A 25,576-nucleotide genomic window follows, 5' to 3' on the forward strand; every position below is an offset into this window, starting at 1 on the left:
CAATTTGCCTTTATGAACCTTCATGTCTAGCTGCTTATTCTGCTTTTAATACTTGTTGATTAACAGCTGACTGAAAGACTGCACTTTGAATAACATTAGCTAGTATAATTACTGTAGTGTGAATTAGGGGTCCTCATTCCACATAAACAGTGTAAATGTATATTGTGGAAAAATAATACATGAATCCAGAATTCCAGTATCTAAAGCACTGACAAAGAAAAAGGACAGAGCTGCGTTTTGTGTGTTTATTGTAAAGAAATGGATAGAAATTTACTCCTGAGGAGGCTGCTGTCCTCTGCCACGTCCAAATCCACCCCTCTGAAAGCAAGAGAGAAGGTTAAGCTTCCACATCACAGGACAACAGTTGGTAAGGAAAACAAATCATACTGTTAGGTTTCCAATTAATGTCCCGAATTTGTCTACCCGAATAACTTTACTCAATGTGTTAGACCAGTGCTTCTGGCTACACAAGGTATGCAGTTTTTCAAACCAACTGATCAATTACAATTGCTCAAGGTAATGTCATAGTTGAGTCTCAATTTAAATGCCAACAAAACAAGAACATTTCCTATTCTACTAACATGTATAAAACCTTTCAACAGTCGGCTATCAAATAAACTTAATCGTTTTTTAAAAATAATTTGATATTTAGACTTGTCAGTGTAACCAGCATACTGAGTGGCTCCATAGGAACAGATGAGAACACCTGGGGTGTAATCATTAGTCCAAACAGTTAAAACAAGAGTTTCTACTAGACAAAATCAGGTAGGCCCTGTTTTGTTTGCTTCCATTTAGGAAACATTTTGGAACAGAATCGGCGTAATGAATACACCCTTGCTTCGGACTACAATACCATAATACAGTACTTACGAATTGGAACTCTGTAGCTGAACCAGCACCTGCCTCTGCTTTCTTGTCTCCACCAGCTGTAAAGAAAGAAACAGCTTGTAGGACAAACATTCTTTCTCCAATAATGTTTTAAGTTATGGGTCATTTTCAATAAAACGTCACAAGTTCCATTTGGCTGCTGGGGGGTAAGGAGACCTCATATCCACTAAAACTATTGACAACTACATGCGGTTTAAGGGATTGTTAAATAAATGTTAACTTTTTGATTTGAATATCACCTATTGAAGATAGTCAGGACTAAACATTTCTGATTATTCCATGCAAAACAATTGTGCACAGTTAGCTCTATCATCAGAGTTACGCAGCAAGTAAATGCCTGCTTTTCACGATCAGTAAATGTGAATGACCATGTCATTTCTGATCGGTTGTAAGCCAAACATTTTCACCCATTCAACATCAACCTTCACACTAGTTACACAAAGGCTGAGACAAGTCATTACTGATCACAAATGTGATCAACTACTGGAAACCAAGGCAGGGTTACCATCAGTGTATTTTAAGCTACAAAGCACACTAGTCAGCAGATGAGATGGCCAGTTGGCTGAAAGCTAACTTTTGGATGAGTAGGATCCTGTAACACTATACATACGTGGTGCAGCAGATCTCCTGTAATTGTCTCGATCACCCCCATCACGGTTGAAGCGGGCGGGCCTCTCTCCCCGCTCTCCCTCCATACCTGGAAAAGAAACGACAACGCTCAGCTGAGTGGAAGGTTAAAGACGCTCAAAAACGCAGGAAGGATCATCACGTCGAGGTCCAATCAGCACCTAGGGCTTTAAAGCACTAAATTCAATCGTCCTCACTGTCCAGTCCTTGAGGACCAGTGTATGCAGACCTGTTCAAGCCCAGCTCTAACCTGCATGATTTAACTAAATCCGCCCAAATTTAAAAACACCACAATTAGTTGAATCAGTTGTTAGTACTGAGCTGGTACTAAAGCCAGCACACTGCAAACCCCAGGATTGGAACGCTCCAGCCCAGGTTATTGAAGTAGGGGCCTTACTAGGAATAGTAACACCAGATTCACATTACTGTGCTAGCCTGGAAACTTTCTTTTCAGCACAGTTCCAGCAACTACAATGGATGTGTAGTACACAGCTCAGCAGTTTGAAAATGGTAGGCATACAAGTGGACGTACCCTTGGGCCTGGGCCTTGCGGTTTCAGGACGCATCTGGCGGCGCAGAGTGGCAGGAACAATCTCAGGTGGAAGGTGCAGGAAGTCTCTCAGGTATTGGATACCTTCATTGGTGAGGTACCAGTAAAAATGGCGCCAGGCAAATTGCTCCTTAACATACCCAAGTGACTTCAAGGACTGAAAGACAAACATGCAAAACATGCATTTTCTAGCCAGATACACAATAGTCACAACAATCTCAGACAAGGCATGCTAGGAAACGTCTTTATGCAGACCAACTGAGTAAAAGTCTGCAAATCCACATCAGATATGCATCATCTCTTCACTGTCACCCTTGTAGTCCACTCATAAAATTACCCTTCAGGTCTTCACATCAACAAATCTGACTTCAGATACAATGCAGTCCTTAACTGGTTACCAAACACACTTGGAATGTTGCCTAATAGTGCAACCAGACACACAGTTTATACATGTGGACATCATGCTACTTGACACAAGAACTGCACCCCAGTCTCAAATGATAAAACGATGATAACTCAAAGTAGAAGCAATAGTTTCTCTCACCAGCATTGCTTTCATCACATGAAGATTGGGCACGTTCTTGTCAGCAAGCTCGGGGTGCTTAGGCAGATGCACATCTTTCTTTGCCACCATGACGCCCTCTTTGAAGAGGAGCTCATAGATCGCAATACGGTTCTTCTTGGGCATCAGCATCTGTCCACACAAACGACAATGAGACAAGCGTTCGCGTGCAAGCAATATAACAGGGATGTCCATCGACCCACAATTACTGGCTGGCTTACATTCGCCTACAAGGTGGTCACTGTTTGACCAAGATTGGGAGCCCTATGTCATCTCCCCCATTCGGTAGCTAACCAGCTTCGCCGTGCAACTATGGTATGGGCTCATTTTCCAGATGCGGTGGGTAACAGAGACCTTTAATTAATTAATGTAGATGTATTTTTTTTAAACAAGGCTTATACAGAGTCTACTGATAACGCCACAATTAAACGTGTATCTGTTGCATCCGGCAAAGTGGTAGCTAGCTTGGGGGCGTCAGAAAAGTTAGCCTGATGGTCGAGCTGTGGGCGAGTAACCGAAAGGTTGGTGGATTGAATCCCCGAGCCGAAAATGTAAACATTTGTCGTCCTGAACGAGGCAGTTAACCCGATAAGCAGTCATTGTAGATAAGGATTTGTTCTTAACTGACTTGCCTAGTTTAAAAAATATATTTTAAAAAGCTATCTAGCGTCGACCAAAATGCAGTCATGCCCGGGTAGTTACCTCGACTAGCTTGTGCATATCAGCCTACCTCTCGAGTAATACAATTATTTTTGGGGAAATGTGTGGATGTTTATAACAACAAGATACACATCTATGTAAACTGAGCGTAACAGCTTCCTACAATGTAAGATGTTGGAGATTTATTACGATATTTTTTTCCGGAATTTACTTACCTTACAACTTGCTAGGGGACCGGAGCCGGAAAGAAAGACAGAACTTGTTCAAGAGCGTTTATGCGCAGGCGTTGTACCAAGCAGCTTTAACGCCATCTACTGAGCTGGCGGGAAAACTGTAGTAAAATAAATTTAATTACCAGTATTGTTAAAATGATTATCATTCTAATTTTTTGCTATATACTATTATTACCATATGGGTAAAATAGCTATGCGCCTTTGTTAATAACACACTCTAATTAATGAACACATCTCTGCAGCACACTGTCTGAGTTTACACCATTTCAAACTGAACCTGTTCCAATCATCCTCGCAAGATTTTTTCATTTTTTTCTTCATTTAATCTTTATTTAACTAGGCAAGTTAAGAACAAATTCTTATTTACAATGACAGCCTACCCAAAGGCAAAGGGCCTCACAAAGGCAAAAGACACCACAACACTACATAAATAAAGACATAAGACAACAACATATCAAAGCAGCAACACATGACAACATGGTAGCAACACATGGCAGCAGTTCAACATGGTAGCAGCACAAAACAGAGTAAAAACATTATTGGGCACAGACAACAGCACAAAGGGCATGAAGGTAGAGACAACAATACATCACGCAAAGCAGACACAACTGTCAGTAAGAGTGTCCATAGTTGAGTCTTTGAATGAAGAGATTGAGATAAAACTGTCCAGTTTGAGTGTTTGTTGTTGCAGCTCGTTCCAGTTGCTAGCTGCAGCGAACTGAAAAGAGGAGAGACCAAGGGATGTGTGTACTTTGGGGACCTTTAACAGAATGTGACTGGCAGAACGGGTGTTGTAGTGGAGGATGAGGGCTGCAGTAGATATCTCAGATAAGGGGGAGAACATCCAGAGCCGGCTCCAGGCATAAGCAGTCGCTTAGGGCTTATTTATAAAAAAGTTGGGGGTGTCAAGAAGGTATACGTTCGAAACTTCATTGTGTATCAGCTATTTTTCTGTTATGTCAGTCAATGACGGTCACTTAATTAGCCATGTCAGCTAACAATTTTTCAGATTGGTAAATTAGGCTAGCCAGCTTTCTAAACTTGTAGTTAATCGTGTCCGAAAACCAACGCTGGCCCCCATTGATTTTGTTAGTCAATCTCACTCAGATATAATTAACATGGCATAAGTCATGGAAAAATGTGTAGAATTCAGGGGAGGGGGGGGCGCAAACCAAATCTTGCTTAGGGCCCCAAAAGGCTAGAGCCGGCCCTGGGACCATCCCCCATCTGTCGCCTCTTTGCCCCCCGCACTTTAAGTGCAACACGCAAGGCAAGCCTTTGATGTCAGTTGACTGAGCAGGGTCTATCGACCATTCTAGCTATTATAACGGAAACATTTGTATATTTAGGCCAACAGGGGAGTCGGACACATCGCATTACGTTCTCTGGTATGTCATGCATTTATATGCGCATTCGCAATTTGTAGTTTGGTTGAGTAGAAACTATAAAGAGCAAGAAGAATAGGCTAAGAACAGTATCGTTTGACTGGTAGGCTACGCAACCCATTTCATACTGTTGTTACCCGCGGCAGCGATACTTTTCCAACCTGCAGTTTATTTTTTATGTTTTATTCTTTAGTAACCAAAATTGTACAACATATAGCTGTTATAGCCTTTTGACTGTCAAATAACGCCGTTATACCGCACCTATAGCATGCTTCGCATAATAACTATGTATATGATTAATTTGTTTTCATTCATTTTGAATGAGGATAATAGGATGGTTTGGGGTTGAACATCCCCTGCCTGTAATTCTCACAGAAACCACTTTATTTCGTGCAACAACAAAAAACAATCGACACTTTCCCTGGCTACCACTTCTCTTGCGCAACTAAAAATGTAAGCAGTCTCATCTCAACTGTTTAAGTCACTCCAACAAAACAATGTTCAGGTACATTGCTCGAATATTTTGTCATTTAGAAAAATATTTAAGCCTATATTTAATCAAATATAGTTAGATCTATAACTTGTTTATATATATACCAGTAAGGGAGCCTAAAGAAAAATAATCCATTTGGCTAGAGTGATTGCCATCAGTTTTTATAAAATAATAATATTTAAAGTTAGTATGTTTGGGGCAAAATGCACCCAGGACAATCCAATACAAGTCAATAGTACCCATATTAGCATTTTCAAATCATGTCCAAATCATCTACAGTATCTATAACTAACTTCAGTGAACAAATCATCTATAAGTAAACTTCATTGAAATCAATTTTGAAATAATTTAGGATGATTTCGATAGGAAGCGTGAAAATTAATAGGGACCTTACATCATTGGGCTTTGATATTTGATTTATTTAATTGCAGTAAGACACCTAGACTTGAGCTTTTAAGAGTCAATTACAAAAAAAGGGAAAAAACGAAACATATATAGATTTTAACACACTAAACTTCAGGGATAATTTTGTCCCGATGGTGGGGCAAAAACACCCCCTTTCTAAATTTTCAATTTTTATTAAATAACAAAAAAACTATTAATTCTGCCCACTTATTTCTCTTCAAAATGTGTTTGCCTAAGGATAGCCAGTGTGCAGATATTTAATATTTTTACCAAACTTTTTTGTTCTCAGAAAATAGAAATGTTCCTTAAGCGGGCATTTTCCCCCAACATACCCTAAACAACTTCTCAGATAAATGATCTATACATCTCGTACAATATTCATATCAATGCCATCCACCATCCAGACTTTTAAACATAATCTATTAGAGGAGCATGTCTTTCCTTTAGTAAGCTTGAGAGATATGGGATAATCACCAATAGGAGCAGAATTGGTTGAACCAACTAAGCTGGGCCCTAGCAGTGGTTCAGATAAAGACCTCTCTTCAGGTCCTGACTCCTGATGGTTCTAGACTGTATTTACACAGGCAGCCCAGTTCTGATCTTTTTCCACCAAATGGTCTTTTGACCAATCAGGTCAGCTATTTTACCAATAATTGTGCAAAATATCAGAATTGGGCTGCATGTGTGAACGCAGAATGTCCTAATGTGAGTCAGGTCTGCTCAAGTTCTGTGATGGAGGGTCAGCTGAGAGGATGCTGTAACCAGTACAGTGAGACATGGTATCTGGTTACAAAAGCTAAAGGGTAGCTACTACCGCATAATAACATTAAATATATTGTATATGTTTGATGCAGCCTCTCAGACAGCTGAGTGTTTGTGGTCATGGACACATTTAATTTGTGGGACTTGCCCCAAATAAATAATTCTGTGGAGTTTTCAGTGAAGTTGTCTGACCTCCATCTGCAGAGAGAGAGAGAGAGAGAGAGAGAGAGAGAGAGAGAGAGAGAGAGAGAGAGAGAGAGAGAGAGAGAGAGAGAGAGAGAGAGAGAGAGAGAGAGAGAGAGAGAGAGAGAGAGAGAGAGAGAGAGAGAGAGAGAGAGAGAGAGAGAGAGAGAGAGAGAGAGAGAGAGAGAGAGAGAGAGAGAGAGAGAGAGAGAGAGAGAGCTGTTCAACAGGGCACTGTCCAGGGTCCTGAACTCTCAGCTCACCGCCACTATCACCATGCTGAATGACACTGGCCTGACTGAACCTCAGAGCACGTTGTCTGTCCTGGCGAAGCTCCATTTCAAGCCGAAATCGTTCATCAAAGAAAAGCACTAGGGAGTATAGGCCTAGCAATGTGCAGGTCCATTTTGTTTCAGCCGAACCCACACCTGGAACATTTATTTGGATCTCCACATAGGTTGGCCTTGGCGATACTCCATGCCAACGTTTCCCTCCAGATCAAGAAATGTGTCTTCAGCACTGAGAGTAGTTGTTTGGCCAGCAGAAAAACTCATTCTAAGTTTTATTTTAACCTTTATTTAACTAGGCAAGTCAGTTAAGAACAAATTCTTATTTTCAATGACGGCCCAGGAACAGTGGGTTAACTGCCTGTTCAGTGGCAGAACGACAAATTTGTACCTTGTCAGCTCTTTCAACCTTCCGGTTACTAGTCCAACGCTCTAACCACTAGGCTACCCTGCCACCCCTCATTCTCTCGCCATGCTCTGTGTTTGCGTTCTGAGCATAAATGAGCTGCATGAAAGCCATCTGCTGTTTGAGATGAATAAACCAACACATTTATCTATGTTTTTATCAAAGTCTGTTATGATGCCTGCCGCAATGGGTCCACCTAAGGCTTTTACTCTGAAGATGAAACTAGAGGAGCAGAGGGTCATACAGAGTACTGTGTGTATGTGTGTGTATTTGCCTACATGCATGCATGCTTCAGTGTGTTTGCATGTGTGTCTGTGCGTGTGCATGCATCTATGTGTTCGCGTCACGCATGTATCTGTGCGTGTGTGTGTGTGTGCCCCTGTCTGTGTTAGTGTGTAATTGGATTAATTAATGTGATGAATATGAATGGGGCCCAGGACACACGTCTGATTTATACACCCCAATTCAGCTGACTCCGCTGAAGGAGGAATGACAGATGTGGCACCATTTCTAATGTAATTAATTAGCCCAGATCATAAGTAGTTTTTCTTCTGCAAATGAATGTGAATCTGCCACTGTAGGACTGTAGGCTATTCCCCATGGATACATCCATTCACTGTTTGCCTCAGCCATTTGTACATACACGCCTCCTTGTGACATCTGCTCTCCACAATCTTAATCCTACACTAAATGACACTGCATTTAATTTAGCCAAATCACTGGTTTTACCCATTCCCAGCTTGTGTAGCCTGAAGATGCATTATTTGGAATAGTAAGGTAGTAGTAGTAGTAGTAGCAGCAGTCTGTCATTTTGTTTTATTATGACATCCACAATCCTACTCCTGATGTAATAACTGTCTCTTTCTTGTGTGATTTCTTTAGGGGTGGGGATTTTAAGGAACACAATCCAAACCTGCATGGGGATATATGGAAACCTGATTGGCCCAGTTGAGAAGGTAAGGGTTTTCACTGATTTCTGATTAGGCTCACATTTCAACATATAAGCAGAAACTCCCTGTTTTCTACTTGTTGAGTGTGCTCCCTATATATAGATGCAGACTTTGTACCTTTAAAATGTAATTCACTGATCTAACACGATTGGATAGAGGCAAAGGAAGGGGAGGAGCGTATCATATCATTAGTATCTGGTTGAGAGGTGGCGAGGGTGGCAGGGAAGGGTCTCTCCACAGGCCCAGACCAGGCAGGCCCAGGCACCCAGCCCAACCACCATGCTGGGCAGTAATTGAGCAGTTTGCCTGGAGAGCCTATGGTGGTGAATTCCTCCAGATGGTGAATTCCTCTACAGCGTATGACTTGGCAGAAATGGATACTGTACGTGTCCCAACTTCAGCTTTAAATGGCTTGGTTGGTTGGAAACACATTTGGAAATCCTCTGTTTTGTTCTTAATTTTGCTTGATGGATTAAGGCAATCAATTCTTCCATTATGAGTCTCAGTCATGAGTCATCACCTTTCCAACAGTGAAAGGTGTATGTAACCACTGCTCCAATACAGAATAGCTTGCTAGGAGAAGGACTTGGCTCTGTCTATCCATCCACCTGTACTGTCTGTGACCTAGACTTTGTCCCAAATGGAACGCTATTCCCTATATAGTGCACTACTTTTGACATGAGCCCTATGGATATAGGGTGCCTTTTGGGATTCAGACGTAATGAAAACCCGTGTGGGTGTTGACTGCAGGTTTTAACTGTTCATCTATCGTCCAGATTTACAGTGTCCACTCAATGGGGAGCTGTAGAGCTATGGGAGAGGGCAGCAAGGGCCGGTGGAGGGAGGAAATGGCTTTATGTTGTCAAAGCTTTGGGTGCAGAACTTGTTTGATTGTTCCAAGGCACCATTTAATCCTCTGACCCCATGTTAGCACGTCTAGCTGGCAGACATACCCTATAGTCCAGGGGTTGGCAACAGGTGGCCCGCGGTCCAAAACCAGCCCACCAGTGATATTTTTTGGCCCCCAAAGTTTTTAGTGTAACTTTTTTTTTTTTTTTTATAAATTACACAAAAAACAATCACCAGGAAATCAGCTAAAAATGAGTTTAATTTAGGAAATCTGTTCTCGATTATTCCCACAAATACAAACACGGACATGTGTAATCGTCTCAATGTAATCAAGGTATGACACAATGTTTAATGCTTTTTGGGCTTATTTGTGGTCAATTTGTAATGTACAAATTATTATTAATATGTTTCGGCCACCATCCGACCATCCTAGTTGATGATCCCTGCAGACAAAAATCAGGTCCATTCTCAGTGTTACTGTCTTAATTATGCTTTGACTCTAGGATATTGTAGATGGTCTTTTGCATCCTTGAATAGTTTTTCCTCTCACTACGAGGACACGAGAGCTCATTCATGAAAACACCATCAGAGAACCTCTCTGTTGTGTAACTAATCACAGCAGTGAGCAGCTGCAGTGTGTATTTGAGTGTCTCATTTCGCCTACTTGGCATTGTAAGTTCAGAAACGATTGGTGCCTCTCTGCAGAGCTCTCTTTAGCGTTCCTGAGTGTTATTGTGGCTCTCCGGTGGCTGAGCCCTGGGTTTGAGTGAATGTCCTGCCCCGGTTATAAACTACTGGGCCAGGGAAGCATTATTGATCAAAAGCTAACTGGAATGGAGACTTTTAGGAGGACGGGAATCCTCTGTGGTCGCTCTAGGCTATTGATTGGATGTGTAGCCTAACCTTGCAGAGGCTGTATAATTGGTTTCACCAAGGTGTATATAGCTAAACGCTTGGCATTTAGATGTTAGCTATTTTGGAGAACAATGTTATTAGTGCAGTCAAATGTTGTCAGTAGCCTATGCCTCATTTTATATAAATAAATTAAGTGTTCTTGTGGTCAATTAAGACTGTTAGGACTGTTTAGAACAAAAAATGGCATTATTATATCCACCATGATGTTATTATATCCACCATGGTGTTATTATATCCACCATGGCATTATTATAATCACCATGGCATTATTATATCCACTATGGCGTTATTATATCCACCATGGCGTTATTATATCCACCATGGCGTTATTATATCCACCATGGCGTTATTATATCCACCATGGCGTTATTATGTCCACCAAGGCGTTATTATATCCACCATGGCGTTATTATATCCACAATGGGTACAGTTCCTGCAAGGGGTCAACAGAGGGTCAAACAGAAGCCATAAACAGAGAAATATTTTACTCCAGGCACCTCACCGTGGTCAGGAATTTGGCCACGTATACATGCGAGCTGATGGGGAGGCATGTATAGAGAATAAAGACAAAAGAAAGACACTAAAAGCCTCAGGCTCCTCAGTCTCTACACACACACACCAGGATTCTGACCTAAATAATGTTTTGTTTTACCTATTTCCTTCCTTCCTGCCCCTTATCTCCCTCCCCTCTCTCCTGCCCCCTCTTTCTCCTGCCCCCTCTCTATCCTGGCCCCTCTCTCTCCTGGCCCCCTATCCCATCTTAATATCTCTCTTGCCTCCCTCTCTCCTGCCTCCCTCTATCTCCTGGCCCCCTCTCTCCCCTGCCTCCCACTCTCTCCTGGCCCCCTCTCTCCCCTGGCCCCCTCTCTCTACTAGCCCCCTCTCTCTACTGGCCCCATCTCTCCCCTGCCCCCTCTCTCCCCTGCCTCCCTCTCTCTCCTGGCCCCCTCTCTCCTCTGCCTCCCTCTCTCTCCTGGCCTCCTCTCTCCCCTGTTCCCCCTCTCCCCTGGCCCCCTCTCTCTACTGGCCCCCTCTCTCAACTGGCCCCCTCTCTCCACTGCCCCCTCTCTCCCCTGCCTCCCTCTCTCTTCTGGCCCCCTCTCTCCCCTGCCTCCCTCTCTCTCCTGGCCCCCTCTCTCTCATGCCTCCCTCTCACTCCTGGCCCCCTCTTGTCTTTATCTCTCTCTTGCCTCCCTCTCCCCCGCCTTCCTGTCTCTCCTGGCCCCCTCTCTCCCCTGCCTCCCTCTCTCTCTTAGCCCCCCTCGCTCCTGGCCCCCTCTCTCCCATGCCTCCCTCTCTCTCTTAGCCCCCTCTCTCTCCTGGCCCCCTCTCTCCCATGCCTCCGTCTCTCTCCTGGCCCCCTCTCTCCTGGCTCACTCTCTCCCCTGCCTCCCTTTCTCTCCTGGCCCCTTCTCTCCCCTGCCTCCCTCTCCCTCCTGGCCCCCTCTGTCTTGTCTTCATCTCTCTCCTGGCCCGTTTTCTCTCCTGGCCCCCTCTCTCTCCTGGCCCCCTCTCTCCCCTGCCTCCCTTTCTCTCCTGGCCCCCTCTCTCTTGTCTTCATCTCCTTCCTGGCCCCCTTTCTCTCCTGCCCCCATCTCTCTCCTGGCCCCCTCTCTCCCCTGCCTCCCTCTGTCCTGGCCCCCTCTCTCCTGGCCCCTTCTCTCCTGGCTCACTCTCTCCCCTGCCTCCCTTTCTCTCCTGGCCCCCTCTCTCTTGTCTTCATCTCCTTCCTGGCCCCCTCTCCCCCTCCCCCTGCCCCCCTCTCCACTCTCCTGGCCCCCCTCTCCACTGCCCCCCTCCCCCTGCCTCCCTCTTCTGGCCCCTTCTCTCTCCTGGCCCCCCTCTCCCATGCCTCCCTCTCTCTTCTGGCCCCTTCTCTCTCCTGGCCCCCCTCCTCCCCTGCCTCCCTCTCTCTTCTGGCCTCTTCTCTCTTGTCTTTATCACTCTCTTGCCTCCCTCTGCCCTACCTCTTTTTATCTCGTGGCCCCATATCTCCTTCCCTCCTCTCTCTCTCTGACCTTCCTTACTTTCCTGCCTCACTCTTTCTCTCCTTCCCCTTTCTCCCTCTTGCCTCCATCTTTTTCTCCTAACCATTTTCTCTCCGATCCTTTTCCTCTCCATGACAACTGTTCTCCTTGAGACTTCCTACAAATGTGTCAGCCGGACAGGAAGGGAGTGCCCTCACTGGCAGCTGGCTAATTATTGATGGCCTTACCTGTCTTTAGGAGGATGTGGCAAAGTTCAGTCTGCGTGTGTGTGTGTGTGTGTGTGTGTGTGTGTGTGTGTGTGTGTGTGTGTGTGTGTGTGTGTGTGTGTGTGTGTGTGTGTGTGTGTGTGTGTGTGTGTGTGTGTGTGTGTGTGTGTGTGTGTGTGTGTGTGTGTGTGTGTGTGTGTGGTGGTGGTGGTGGTGGTGGTGGTGGTGGTTAGTAAACAGGGTGCATAGCTATTCTAGTTGCCTGTAGCCTCTAGCACTGTCCGTCTCGAGTCTGTCTCAAGGGTGGACACAGATTGCTCCGAGTGACCAGGCGCATTACTGTTGTTATGTTATTCTAAAAGTAACAATAGAGATCAATACATACTGTCAGAAATATTCACAGACTTGTACAACATAGGCGAAATGACACCATTTAGACTGTTAGCAAAATCAAGGTTCTTTAGAGGACTTCTGTACTTAGGCAATAAGGGCATTGAGGGGTGTGGTAAATGGCCAATATACCATGGCTAAGGGCTGTTCTTAGGCACGACACAAAGCCCTTAGGATACAGCTCTTAACCGTGGTATATTTGCCATATACAGCAAACCCCCGAGGTGCTTATTGCTATTATAAACTGGTTACCAACGTAATTACAGCAGTAAAATACATGTTTTGCCATACCCATGGTATATGGGCTGATATACCACGGCTGTCAGCCAATCAGCATTCTGGGATGAAACCACCCACTTTATGATTTGCTGATAATGTGAACAATGTTGTTTAGTTTTTCTCTAACCTGATTAGCTAGCTGCTCCTCCACTGCAATGGAGAGGCAGGTAGCCTAGTGCTACGCCATCCAAGATGCAGTGCAGACGTGTTTTGTTCGTCCTCTCGTGGACGTTTGTATTTTTCGTCTTATATATATATATATATAATATATCTTGCTCTTGCTTTGTTGTTGGCTCTGCAATACTTTGAAGTATATATTGGTTCCAGTGCCCTACCAGTGATTGTATATACTGACCAGAAACCCTTAGTTTTTCTCCACCGAATGTACAACCAGAACCAGCGCCTTATGCGTTGATTGTACAGAATTATAATTTGGAGATCCGCCACAAAAAGGGTTCTGATAATGTGTTTGCGGATGCTTTGTCTCGTGTGTAATGATTGTTGTATGTTTTGCAAGGTTGTTGCTTTGTTGTTGTTGTGAGTATTCATTAATACTGTGGTCGCCATCCCCCCTAGGGTTGCTCTTTTAAGGGTGGGAGTGTTACGGATACAGGTATCCTGTGTTCTTTTCTCTCCTTCTCCCCTCACAGGTGAAAATCATCACTCCCAAATCAGTCACCAATCCAATCATCAATCAGAAGACACACCTCCTCCTGTTTCCTACCCAATCACAGTTCCTTTCCCTTGGTTTAAAAACCCCATCAGTTGTTTGCTCTAGAGCTCAATCTCTCTGTAAATGCCATGTCTGTAGGTCTCACCTCTCTCGTTTTGTGTATTAACCTCTCGTTTGTGTATTAACCTCTCGTTTGTGTATTAACCTCTCGTTTGTGTATTAACCTCTCGTTTGTGTATTAACCTCTCGTTTGTGTATTAACCTCTCGTTTGTGTATTAACCTCTCGTTTGTGTATTAACCTCTGTGAGTATTGTTTTTGGTTATGGTGTTTGTGTTTGATTGCTGGTGGGTGAAGGGGAAACCAAGAAAAGTTGCCCATGGGCGTTTGTGTATTAACCTCTCGTTTGTGTATTAACCTCTCGTTTGTGTATTAACCTCTCGTTTGTGTATTAACCTCTCGTTTGTGTATTAACCTCTCGTTTGTGTATTAACCTCTCGTTTGTGTATTAACCTCTCGTTTGTGTATTAACCTCTCTTTTGTTTGAGCACCTCCATAACACTTTGTCATCACCTGTGAGTATTGTTTTTGGTTATGGTGTTTGTGTTTGATTGCTGGTGGGTGAAGGGGAAACCAAGAAAAGTTGCCCATGGGCATACACTACCCGTAGGTAGACTTTGTTAAATACACTAGTTAGAACTGGGCGGACCACCCACTGTATTTTTGGTTAGTTAGTTAGCTGTTGTTAAAGTAGGCTAGTCTAGCTTAGTTTAAAAAAAATACTTATTGTTTCTTTCCTTGGGTCCAGCTCAGCCCCTTTTCCTGCTCCCCCAATTACCGTGTGTTTATTAATAAACCCTGAGTTTGACGGTAGATTTCAGTTGTCGTAGTTATTTTGTTCTCACTTTTACTTTGTCACTATTAGAATTTGTATGCGTTATGTTACGGGTCTCATTTACCATCCCCCCCTAGACTGTCGGGCCAAAATGGATTCATAACAACATGTAATGCTTTGTAGGTTAGCAGTAAAACCTTGAAATCAGCCCTTGCCTTAACAGAAAGCCAGTGTAGGGAGGCTAGCACTGGAGTAATATGATCAAATTTTGGGGTTCTAGCAGCCGTATATAGCACAAACGGAAGTTTATTTAGTGCTTTATCCGGGTAGCCGGAAAGTAGAGCATTGCAGTAGTCTAACCTAGAAGTAACAAAAGCATGGATGAAAAAAATTTTAATCATTTTTGGAAAGGACGTTTTGATTTTTTAAATGTTACGTAGATGGAGAAAAGCTGTCCTTGAAACAGTATTGATAAGTTTGTCAAAAGAGAGATCAGGGTCCAGAGTAACGCCGAGGTCTTTCACAGTTTTATTTGAGACTACTGTACAACCATCAAGATTAATTGTCAGATTCAACAGAATATCTCTTTGTTTCTTGGGACCTAGAACAAGCATCTCTGTTTTGTCCAACTTTAAAAGTAGAAAGTTTTTTTATTTTACCTTTTATTTAACCAGGCAAGTCAGTTAAGAACAAATTCTTATTTTCAATGACGGCCTAGGAACAGTGGGTTACCTGCCTGTTTAGGGGCAGAACGACAGATTTGTACCTTGTCAGCTCGGGGGTTTGAACTTGCAACCTTCCGGCTACTAGTCCAACGCTCTAACCACTAGGCTACCCTGCAGCCATCCTCTTCCTTGTGTCTGAAACACAGGCTTCTAGCGGGGGCAATTTTGGGGCTTCACCATGTTTCATTGAAATGTACAGCTGTGTGTCATCCGCATAGCAGTGAAAGTTAACATTATGTTTCCGAATGACATCCCCAAGAGGTAAAATGTATAGTGAAAACAATAGTGGTCCTAAAACGGAACCTTGAGGAACACTGAAATTTACAGTTTATTTGTTAGAGGACAAACCATTCACAGAGACAAACGGATATCTTTCCGACAGATAAGATCTAAACCAGGCCAGAACTTGTCCGTGTAGACCAATTTGAGAGTCCAATCTCTCCAAAAGAATGTGGTGATCGATGGTATCAAAAGCAGCACTAAGGTCTAGGAGCACGAGGACAGATGCAGAGCCTCGGTCTGACGCCATTAAAAGGTAATTTACCACCTTCACAAGTGCAGTCTCAGTGCTAAGTTGGGGTCTAAAACCAGGCTGACTCATTTCGTATACATTGTTTGTCTTCAGAAAGGCAGTGAGTTGCTGATCAACAGCTTTTTCTAAAAAATTTAGAGAGGAATGGAAGATTTGATATAGGCCGATAGTTTTTTATATTTTCTGGGTCAAGGTTTGGCTTTTTCAATAAAGGCTTTATCACTGACACTTTTAGTGAGTTTGGTACATACCCAGTGGATACACAGCCTTTTATTATGTTCAACATAGGAGGGCCAAGCACAGGAAGCAGCTCTTTCAGTAGTTTTGTTGGAATAGGGTCCAGTATGCAGCTTGAAGTTTTAGAGGCCATGATTATTTTCATCATTGTGTCAAGAGATATAGTACTAAAACACTTGAGCGTCTCTCTTGGTCCTGGCAGAGTTGTGCAGACTCAGGACAACTGAGCTTTGGAGGAATACGCAGATTTAAAGAGGAGTCCGTAATTTGCTTTCTAATGATCATGATCTTTTCAAAGACGTTCATTAATTGATTACTGCTGAAGTGAAAGCTCTTTTGGGGAATGGTGCTTTTTAGTTAGCTTTGCGACATTATCAAAAATACATTTCGGATTGTTCTTTTTTTCCTCAACTAAGTTTGAAAAATAGGATGATCGAGCAGCAGTGAGGGCTCTTCGATACTGCATGGTACTGTCTTTCCAAGGAAGTCGGAAGACTTCCAGTTTGGTGTGGCGCCATTTCCGTTCCAATTTTCTGGAAACTTGCTTCAGAGGTCGGGTATTTTCTGTATACCAGGGAGCTAGTTTCTTATGACAAATGTTTTTAGTTTTTAGAGGTGCAACTACATCTAGGGTATTGCGCAAAGTGAAATTGAGTTCCTCAGTTAGGTGGTTAACTGATTTTTGTCCTCTGACGTCCTTGGGTAGGCAGAGGGAGTCTGGAAGGGCATCAAGGAATCTTTGGGTTGTCTGAGAATTTATAGCATGGCTTTTGATGCTCCTTGGTTGGGGGTCTGAGCAGATTATTTGTTGCGTTTGCAAACGTAATAAAATTGTGGTCCGATTGTCCAGGGTTATGAGGAAAAACATTAATATCCACAACATTTATATCACAGAACAAAACCAGATCCAGAGTATGACTGTGGCAGTGAGTAAGTCCAGGGACATGTTGGACAAAACCCACTGAGTCGATGATTGCTCCGAAAGCCTTTTGGAGTGGGTCTATGGACTTTTCCATGTGAATATTAAAGTCACCAAACATGTGAATATTATCTGCTATGACTAGAAGGTCCGATAGGAATTCAGGGAACTCAGTGGGTGGCCCAGGAGGCCTGTAAACAGTAGCTATAAAAAAAGTGATTGTGTAGGCTGCATAGATATCATGACTAGAAGCTCAAAAGACGACAATGTCATTTTTTGTTTGTTGTAAATTGACATTTGCTATCGTAAATGTTAGCAACACTTCCGCCTTTGCGGTCTTTATTCTAGTGAGATTGCTAAAGCGAACACCGCCATGTTTAGTTTTGCCCAACTTAGGTCGAGGCACAGACACGGTCTCAATGGGGATAGCTGAGCTGATTACACTTGATTGTGCTAGTGGCAGACTCCACTAAGCTGGCAGGCTGGATAACAGCCTTCTGCCTGACCTGCACCCTATTTCATTGTGGAGCTAGGGGTGATAGAGCCCTGTCTATGTTCGTAGATAAGATGAGAGCACCCCTCCAGCTAGGATGGAGTCCGTCACTCCTCAACAGGCCAGTCTTGGTCCTGTTTGTGGGTGAGTCCCAGAAAGAGGGCCAATCTTCTACAAATTATATATTTTGGGAGGGGCAGAAAACAGTTTTCAACCAGCGATTGAGTTGTGAGACTCTGCTGTAGAGCCCGTGGCCAGAGACAATTACTCGATACCACATCTTTCTAGCCGATTTACACCCTGAAGCCCTGGTGACCTCTGACTGTTTCATCCTAACATCGTTGGTGCCGACGTGGATAACAATATCTCTATACTCTCTACACTCGCCAGTTTTTGCTTTAGCCAGCACCATCTTCAGATTAGCCTTAACGTCGGTAGCCCTGCCCCCTGGTAAACAGTGTATGATCGCTGGATGATTCGTCCAATACTGCGAGTAAAGTCCAATACTGCGAGTAATGGAGCCGACAATGACTAGGATTTTCAATTTGTCAGAGCTAATGGTGGGAGCCTTCGGCGTCTCAGACCCCGTAATGGGAGGAGTAGAGACCAGAGAAGGCTCGGCCTCTGACTCCAACTCGCTGCTTAATGGGGAGAACCGGTTGAAAGTTTCTGTCAGCTGAATGAGCGTCACCGGTTGAACATTCCTACAGCATTTCCCTCCAGAAGCCATGAAAGTTGTCCGGCTGCGGGGACAGTGCGAGGGGATTCATACTAACATTACTATCTGTACTTACTGGTGGCACAGACGCTGTTTCATCCTTTCCTACACTGAAATTACCCTTGCCTAACGATTGCGTCTGAAGCTTGCAGCACAGCTATCCTCGCCGAAAGGCAAACGTTCTCCTGTATATTATGACTATTAGAAGGCAATTAGAAGGCATCACGTTAATGTTACTACTTCGCTTCGGCTGTTGGAAATCCTGGCGAACCATGTCCAGATAAAACGTCCGGAGTGAAAAAGTTGAGTGAGGGAAATACAACTAAAAATATAAACGTAAATTCAAAAGTAAAAACAGTAAAGTTGTCAGGTAGCAAAGTAAGGTTGGCAACAAAACGCACAGCAGCACGTGAACAAGTCTACAAGTTGTGACTGGAAATGACAAGGATGCACCTGAACTCTATAGTCTTCTCAACACCTGTGATTACTTTATGCCTCGCTGTATGTCTTTCTCAAATGCCAATATGCCTTGTATACTGCTGTTTAGGTTTGTTATCATTGTTTTAGTTTACAATGGAGCCCCTAGTTCCACTCATCATACCTCTGATACCTCCTTTGTCCCACCTACCACACATGTGGTGACCTCACCCATTATAACCAGCATGTCCAGAGATACAACCTCTCTTATCATCACTCAGTGCCTGGGCTTACCCCCACTGTACCCGCACCCCACCATACCCCTGCACATTATGCCCTGAATCTATTCTACCATGCCCAGAAATCTTCTCCTTTTATTTTTTGTCCCCAACACTCTAGGCGACCAGTTTTGATAGCCTTTAGCTGTACTCTCATCCTACTCCTTCTCTGTTCCTCGGGTGATGTGGAGGTAAACCCAGGCCCTGCATGTCCCCAGGCACCCTCATTTGTTGACTTCTGTGATCAAAAAAGCCTTGGTTTCATGCATGTCAACATCAGAAGTCTCCCTAAATTTGTTTTACTCACTCACTCCGCCAACCCTGATGACCTTGCTGTGTCTAAATCCTGGATTAGGAAGGCCACCAAAAATTCTGAGATTTCCATACCCAAATACAATATTTTCCGTCAAGATAGAACTGCCAAAGGGGGAGTTAGCCTGCAAAGTTCTGTCATACTTTCCAGGTCTATACCCAAACAGTTTGAACTTCTAATTTAAAAAATGTATCTCTCCAGAAATAAGTCTCTCACTGTTGCCGCCTGCTACCGACCCCCCTCAGCTCTCAGCTGTGCCCTGGTCACCATTTGTGAATTGATCGCCCCCCATCTAGCATCAGAGTTCGTTCTGTTAGGTGACCTAAACTGGGATATGCTTAACACCCCGGCAGCCCTACAATCTAAGCTAGATGCCCTCAATCTTACACAAATCATCAAGGAACCCACCAAGCCCTAAATCCGTAAACATGGGCACCCTCATAGACATTATCCTGACCAACTTGCCTTCCAAATACACCTCTGCTGTTTTCAATCAGGATCTCAGCGATCACTGCCTCATTGCCTGTATCCGCTATGGGTCCGCAATCAAACGACCACCCCTCATCACTGTCAAATGCTCCCTAAAACACTTCTGCGAGCAGGCCTTTCTAATCGCCCTGGCCCGGGTGTCTGATGTAGAATTTTGTAATCAATGTTCATAAATTTCACTTATCCTTATAGGTCTGCAAACCAGAGTTAAGCGTCAGTACAGAGACAAAGTGGAATCTCAATTCAATGGCTCAGACACAAGAGGCATGTGGCAGGGTCTACAGTCAATCACGGACTACAAGATGAAATCCAGCCCAGTCACGGACCAGGATGTCTTGCTCCCAGGCAGACTAAATAACTTTTTTGCCCGCTTTGAGGACAATACAGTGCCACTGACACGGCCTGCAACGGAAACATGCGGTCTCTCCTTCACTGCAGCCGAGGTGAGTAAGACATTTAAACGTGTTAACCCTCGCAAGGCTGCAGGCCCAGACGGCATCCCCAGCCGCGCCCTCAGAGCATGCGCAGACCAGCTGGCCGGTGTGTTTACGGACATATTCAATCAATCCCTATACCAGTCTGCTGTTCCCACATGCTTCAAGAGGGCCACCATTGTTCCTGTTCCCAAGAAAGCTAAGGTAACTGAGCTAAACGACTACCGCCCCGTAGCACTCACTTCCGTCATCATGAAGTGCTTTGAGAGACTAGTCAAGGACCATATCACCTCCACCCTACCTGACACCCTAGACCCACTCCAATTTGCTTACCGCCCAAATAGGTCCACAGACGATGCAATCTCAACCACACTGCACACTGCCCTAACCCACCTGGACAAGAGGAATACCTATGTGAGAATGCTGTTCATCGACTACAGCTCGGCATTCAACACCATAGTACCCTCCAAGCTCGTCATCAAGCTCGAGACCCTGGGTCTCGACCCCGCCCTGTGCAACTGGGTACTGGACTTCCTGACGGGCCGCCCCCAGGTGGTGAGGGTAGGCAACAACATCTCCTCCCCGCTGATCCTCAACACGGGGCCCCACAAGGGTGCGTTCTGAGCCCTCTCCTGTACTCCCTGTTCACCCACGACTGCGTGGCCACGCACGCCTCCAACTCAATCATCAAGTTTGCGGACGACACAACAGTGGTAGGCTTGATTACCAACAACGACGAGACGGCCTACAGGGAGGAGGTGAGGGCCCTCGGAGTGTGGTGTCAGGAAAATAACCTCACACTCAACGTCAACAAAACTAAGGAGATGATTGTGGACTTCAGGAAACAGCAGAGGGAACACCCCCTATCCACATCGATGGAACAGTAGTGGAAAGGGTAGCTAGTTTTAAGTTCCTCGGCATACACATCACAGACAAACTGAATTGGTCCACTCACACTGACAGCGTCGTGAAGAAGGCGCAGCAGCGCCTATTCAACCTCAGGAGGCTGAAGAAATTCGGCTTGTCACCAAAAGCACTCACAAACTTCTACAGATGCACAATCGAGAGCATCCTGGCGGGCTGTATCACCGCCTGGTACGGCAACTGCTCCGCCCTCAACCGTAAGGCTCTCCAGAGGGTAGTGAGGACTGCACAACGCATCACCGGGGGCAAACTACCTGCCCTCCAGGACACCTACACCACCCGTTGTTACAGGAAGGCCATAAAGATCATCAAGGACATCAACCACCCGAACCACTGCCTGTTCACCCCGCTATCATCCAGAAGGCGAGGTCAGTACAGGTGCATCAAAGCTGGGACCGAGAGACTGAAAAACAGCTTCTATCTCAAGGCCATCAGACTGTTAAACAGCCACCACTAACACTGAGTGGCTGCTGCCAACACACTGTCATTGACACTGACCCAACTCCAGCCATTTTAATAATGGGAATTGATGGGAAATGATGTAAATATATCACTAGCCACTTTAAACAATGCTACCTTATATAATGTTACTTACCCTACATTATTAATCTCATATGCATATGTATATACTGTACTCTACATCATCGACTGCATCCTTATGTAACACATGTATCACTAGCCACTTTAACTATGCCACTTTGTTTACTTTGTCTACACACTCATCTCATATGTATATACTGTACTCGATACCATCTACTGTATGCTGCTCTGTACCATCACTCATTCATATATCCTTATGTACATGTTCCTTATCCCCTTACACTGTGTATAAGACAGTAGTTTTGGAATTGTTAGTTAGATTACTTGTTGGTTATCACTGCATTGTCGGAACTAGAAGCACAAGCATTTCGCTACACTCGCATTAACATCTGCTAACCATGTGTATGTGACAAATAAAATTTGATTTGATTTGATTTTGATTTGAGTTTGTAATGTTCTGGTTTTAAATGAAACAGACAGAGTTCCCAGCTCACAATTGGTCAAATCCAAGTTTATTTGCGAGAGCTTTCCTGTTGTAACGGTTTTCTTCTGGTGAAAGAGAGGCGGACCAAAATGCAGCGTGGTTATTTTTGTACATCTTTAATAAAGATGAAAATACAATCTACAAAACAAGAAACGTGAAAAAAATGAAGCTCAGGACTGAGGGGAAGCTCAGGACTGAGGGGAAGCTCAGGACTGAGGGGAAGCTCAGGACTGAGGGGAAGCTCAGGACTGAGGGGAAGCTCAGGCAGGTTGATGGATCTAGCAGATCCTGGCTGACTGGCAGATCCTGGCTGACTGGCGGTTCCGGCAGATCCTGGCTGACTGGCGGTTCCGGCAGATCCTGGCTGACTGGCGGTTCCGGCAGATCCTGGCTGACTGGCGGTTCCGGCAGATCCTGGCTGACTGGCGGTTCCGGCAGATCCTGGCTGACTGGCGGTTCCGGCAGATCCTGGCTGACTGGCGGCTCTGGCAGATCCTGGCTGACTGGCGGATCCTGGCTGAATGGCGGGTCCTGGTGGATCTGGAAGATCCTGGTTGACTGGCGGATCCTGGCAGACTGGCGGATCCCGGCAGACTGGCAGTTCTGGCGGATCCCGGCTGACTGGCAGTTCTGGCGGATCCTGGCTGACTGGCAGTTCTGGCGGATCCTGGCTGACTGGCAGTTCTGGCAGATCCTGGCTGACTGGCAGTTCTGGCAGATCCTGGCTGACTGGCGGATCCTGGCTGAATGGCGACTCTGTTGGCGCTGGGCAGACGGGTAGCTCAGGTGGCGCTGGGCAGACTGGCGACTCTGATGGCGTTGGGCAGACGGGTAGCTCAGGCGGCGCTGGGCAGACTGACGGTACTGGCGGCGCTGGGCAGACGGGTAGCTCAGATGGCGCTGGGCAACGCTGGAGAGGAAGGCTCTGGCAGCGCTGGACTGAGGGGCTCTGGCGCCTCTGGACTGAGGGGCGGGAGCTCTGGCAGCGCGGGACAGGCGGACAGCTCAGATGGCGCTGGGCAGACTGGAGACTCCGGCAACTCTGGAGAGGAGGTAGGCTCTGACAGCGCTGGACAGACGGACAGCTCAGATGGCGCTGGGCAGACGGACAGCTCAGGCGGCGCTGGACAGACTGGAGACTCCGGCAACTCTGGAGAGGAGGTAGGCTCTGACAGCGCTGGACAGACGGACAGCTCAGATGGCGCTGGGCAGGCGGACAGCTCAGGCGTCGCTGGACAGACTGGAAACTCCGGCAACTCTGGAGAGGAGGAAGGCTCTGTCAGCGCTGGACAGAGACGCTCTGGCGCCTCTGGACTGAGTGGCGCTGGCGCCTCTGGACTGAGGGGCGCTGGCGCCTCTGGAAGCGCCGGACAGGCGGGAACACCTGTGTTGATGGGACGGAGAGACAGCCTGGTGCGGAGTGCCGGCACTGGTGGTACCGGGCTGGGGACACACACCTCAGGGTGAATGCCTTGCATACTACTCCAAATCAACTGCTCTCTTTCTTCACACTCCCCCAATTCTCCTGCTGCTTCCTTTGCTGCTGCTGCTGTTGCTCCTGCTGCACCTGTTGCTTCTCCTGCTGCTGCTGTTGCTGGTGCCTCTGTTTACCACGCCACTTGGTCCTTGGTTGGTGTGTGATTCTGTAACGGTTTTCTTCTGGTGAAAGAGAGACGGACCAAAATGCAACGTGGTTATTTTTGTACATCTTTAATAAAGATTAAAATACAACAATCTACAAAACAAGAAACGTGAAAAAACCGAAACAGTCCTATCTGGTGCCACAAACACAGAGACAGGAACAATCACCCACAAAACCCAACACAAAACAGGCTACAATGACTAACACCTGCCTCTGATTGAGAACCATATCAGGCCAAACATAGAATGCCCACCCAGCTCACGTCCTGACCAACACTAAAACAAGGAAAACACACACGAACGATGGTCAGAACGTGACACCTGTGCATATACAAAGACGTTCCTTTGATAACATTCTCTTAACATAAGATAAGGGAAACCTGGAGGGGCTCTCACTGTCCTATCTCCCCAGAGTTATAGCCGGGTTGGTTCAAACATAGGTTAAGGCTCCTCTTTGTTTTCTTTTGGCACACGCATACATTCCTCTCTTCCCAGGTCCAACCTAGTTGTACCTGTGTTTATTATTTTTAATTACTCCTTGTCCATGCTACATAACCTCTAATCCCGAATGGTTAAATTTCTGGGTAGAATTATTTAATCATATATCTTAAACCTTTATAAAATCTTTTAACAGTATCCTGGAAGGATATTGACCTCATCCCGTCAGTCGAGGATGACTGGTCATTCTTTAAAAGTAATTTCCTCACCATCTTTAATAAGCATGCCCTGTTCAAAAAAAATGCAGAATTAAGAACAGATACAGCCCTTGGTTCACTCCAGACCTGACTGCCCTTGACCAGCACAAAAACATCCTGCGGCGGACTGCAATAGCATCGAACAGTCCCCACGATATGCAACTGTTCAGGGAAGTCAGGAACCAATACACGCAGTCAGTCAGGAAAGCAAAGGCTAGCTTTTTCAAGCAAAAATTTGCATCCTGTAGCTCTAACTCCAAAAGGTTTTGGGACACTAAAGTCCATGGAGGACAAGAGCACCTCCTCCCAGCTGCCCACTGCACTGAGGCTAGGTAAAACGGGCACCACTGATAAATCCATGATAATCGAACATTTCAATAAGCATTTCTCAACGGCTGGCCATGCCTTCCTCCTGGCTACTCCAACCTCGGGCCCCAGCTACCCCCCCCCACAGCTACTCGCCCAAGCCTCCCCAGCTTCTCCTTCTTCCAAATCCAGATAGCAGATGTTCTGAAAGAGCTGCAGAACCTGGACCCGTACAAATCAGCTGGGCTAGGCAATCTGGAACCCCTCTTTTTAACACTATCCGCTGCCATAGTTGCAACCCCTATTACCAGCGTGTTCAACCTCTCTTTCATATCGTCTGAGATCCCCAAGGATTGGAAAGCTGCCGCAGTCATCCCCCTCTTTAAAGGGGGAGACACCCTGGACCCAAACTGTTACAGACCTATATATATACACATCCTGCCCTGCCTATCTAGAGTCTTCGAAAGCCAAGTTAATAAACAGATCACTGACCATTTTGAATCTCACCGTACCTTCTCCTCTGTGCAATCTGGTTTCCGAGCCGGTTACGGGTGCACCTCAGCCACGCTCAAGGTACTAAACGATATCATATCCGCCATCGATACAAGATAGTACTGTGCAGCCGTCTTCATCGACCTGGCCAAGGATTTCGACTCTGTCACTGACCATATTCTTATCGGCAGACTCAATAGCCTTGGTTTTTCTAATGACTGCCTCGCCTGGTTTACCAACTACTTTGCAGACAGAGTTCAGCGTGTCAAATCGGAGGGTATGTTGTCCGGATCTCTGGCAGTCTCTATGGGGGTAGCACAGGGTTCAATTCTCGAGCCGACTCTTTTCTCTGTATATATCAATGATGTCGCTCTTGCTGCGGGCGATTCCCCGATCCACCTCTACGCAGACGAC

At 45.4% G+C, this 25,576-nt stretch overlaps 2 protein-coding genes across 2 annotated transcripts in view; one reads left to right on the forward strand and one right to left on the reverse strand.

The window, feature by feature from the left end:
- Positions 1 to 231: 231 nt before the first annotated feature.
- On the reverse strand, positions 232 to 3,573 carry LOC124002476 (40S ribosomal protein S10-like). Its single transcript, XM_046309895.1, has 6 exons — positions 3,503 to 3,573; positions 2,610 to 2,759; positions 2,048 to 2,222; positions 1,499 to 1,585; positions 871 to 926; positions 232 to 318 (listed from the first exon to the last, which is right to left on the reverse strand). Exons 2-6 carry the CDS (start codon positions 2,757 to 2,759, stop codon positions 271 to 273), a joined length of 516 nt encoding a protein of 171 aa, XP_046165851.1. The 5' UTR covers positions 3,503 to 3,573; the 3' UTR covers positions 232 to 270.
- Positions 3,574 to 4,791: 1,218 nt separating this feature from the next.
- The window catches only part of LOC124003420 (protein kinase C and casein kinase substrate in neurons protein 1-like), a 117,226-nt gene continuing 96,441 nt past the window's right edge, over positions 4,792 to 25,576 (forward strand). The window contains exons 1-2 of the mRNA XM_046311673.1: positions 4,792 to 4,908; positions 8,324 to 8,397. The gene's annotated coding sequence lies outside the window, so the exon portion shown is untranslated. The remainder of the gene's footprint in view (positions 4,909 to 8,323; positions 8,398 to 25,576) is intronic.

The sequence above is a fragment of the Oncorhynchus gorbuscha genome, linkage group LG18 (genome assembly GCF_021184085.1).
Source record: "Oncorhynchus gorbuscha isolate QuinsamMale2020 ecotype Even-year linkage group LG18, OgorEven_v1.0, whole genome shotgun sequence".
NCBI lineage: Eukaryota > Metazoa > Chordata > Actinopteri > Salmoniformes > Salmonidae > Oncorhynchus > Oncorhynchus gorbuscha.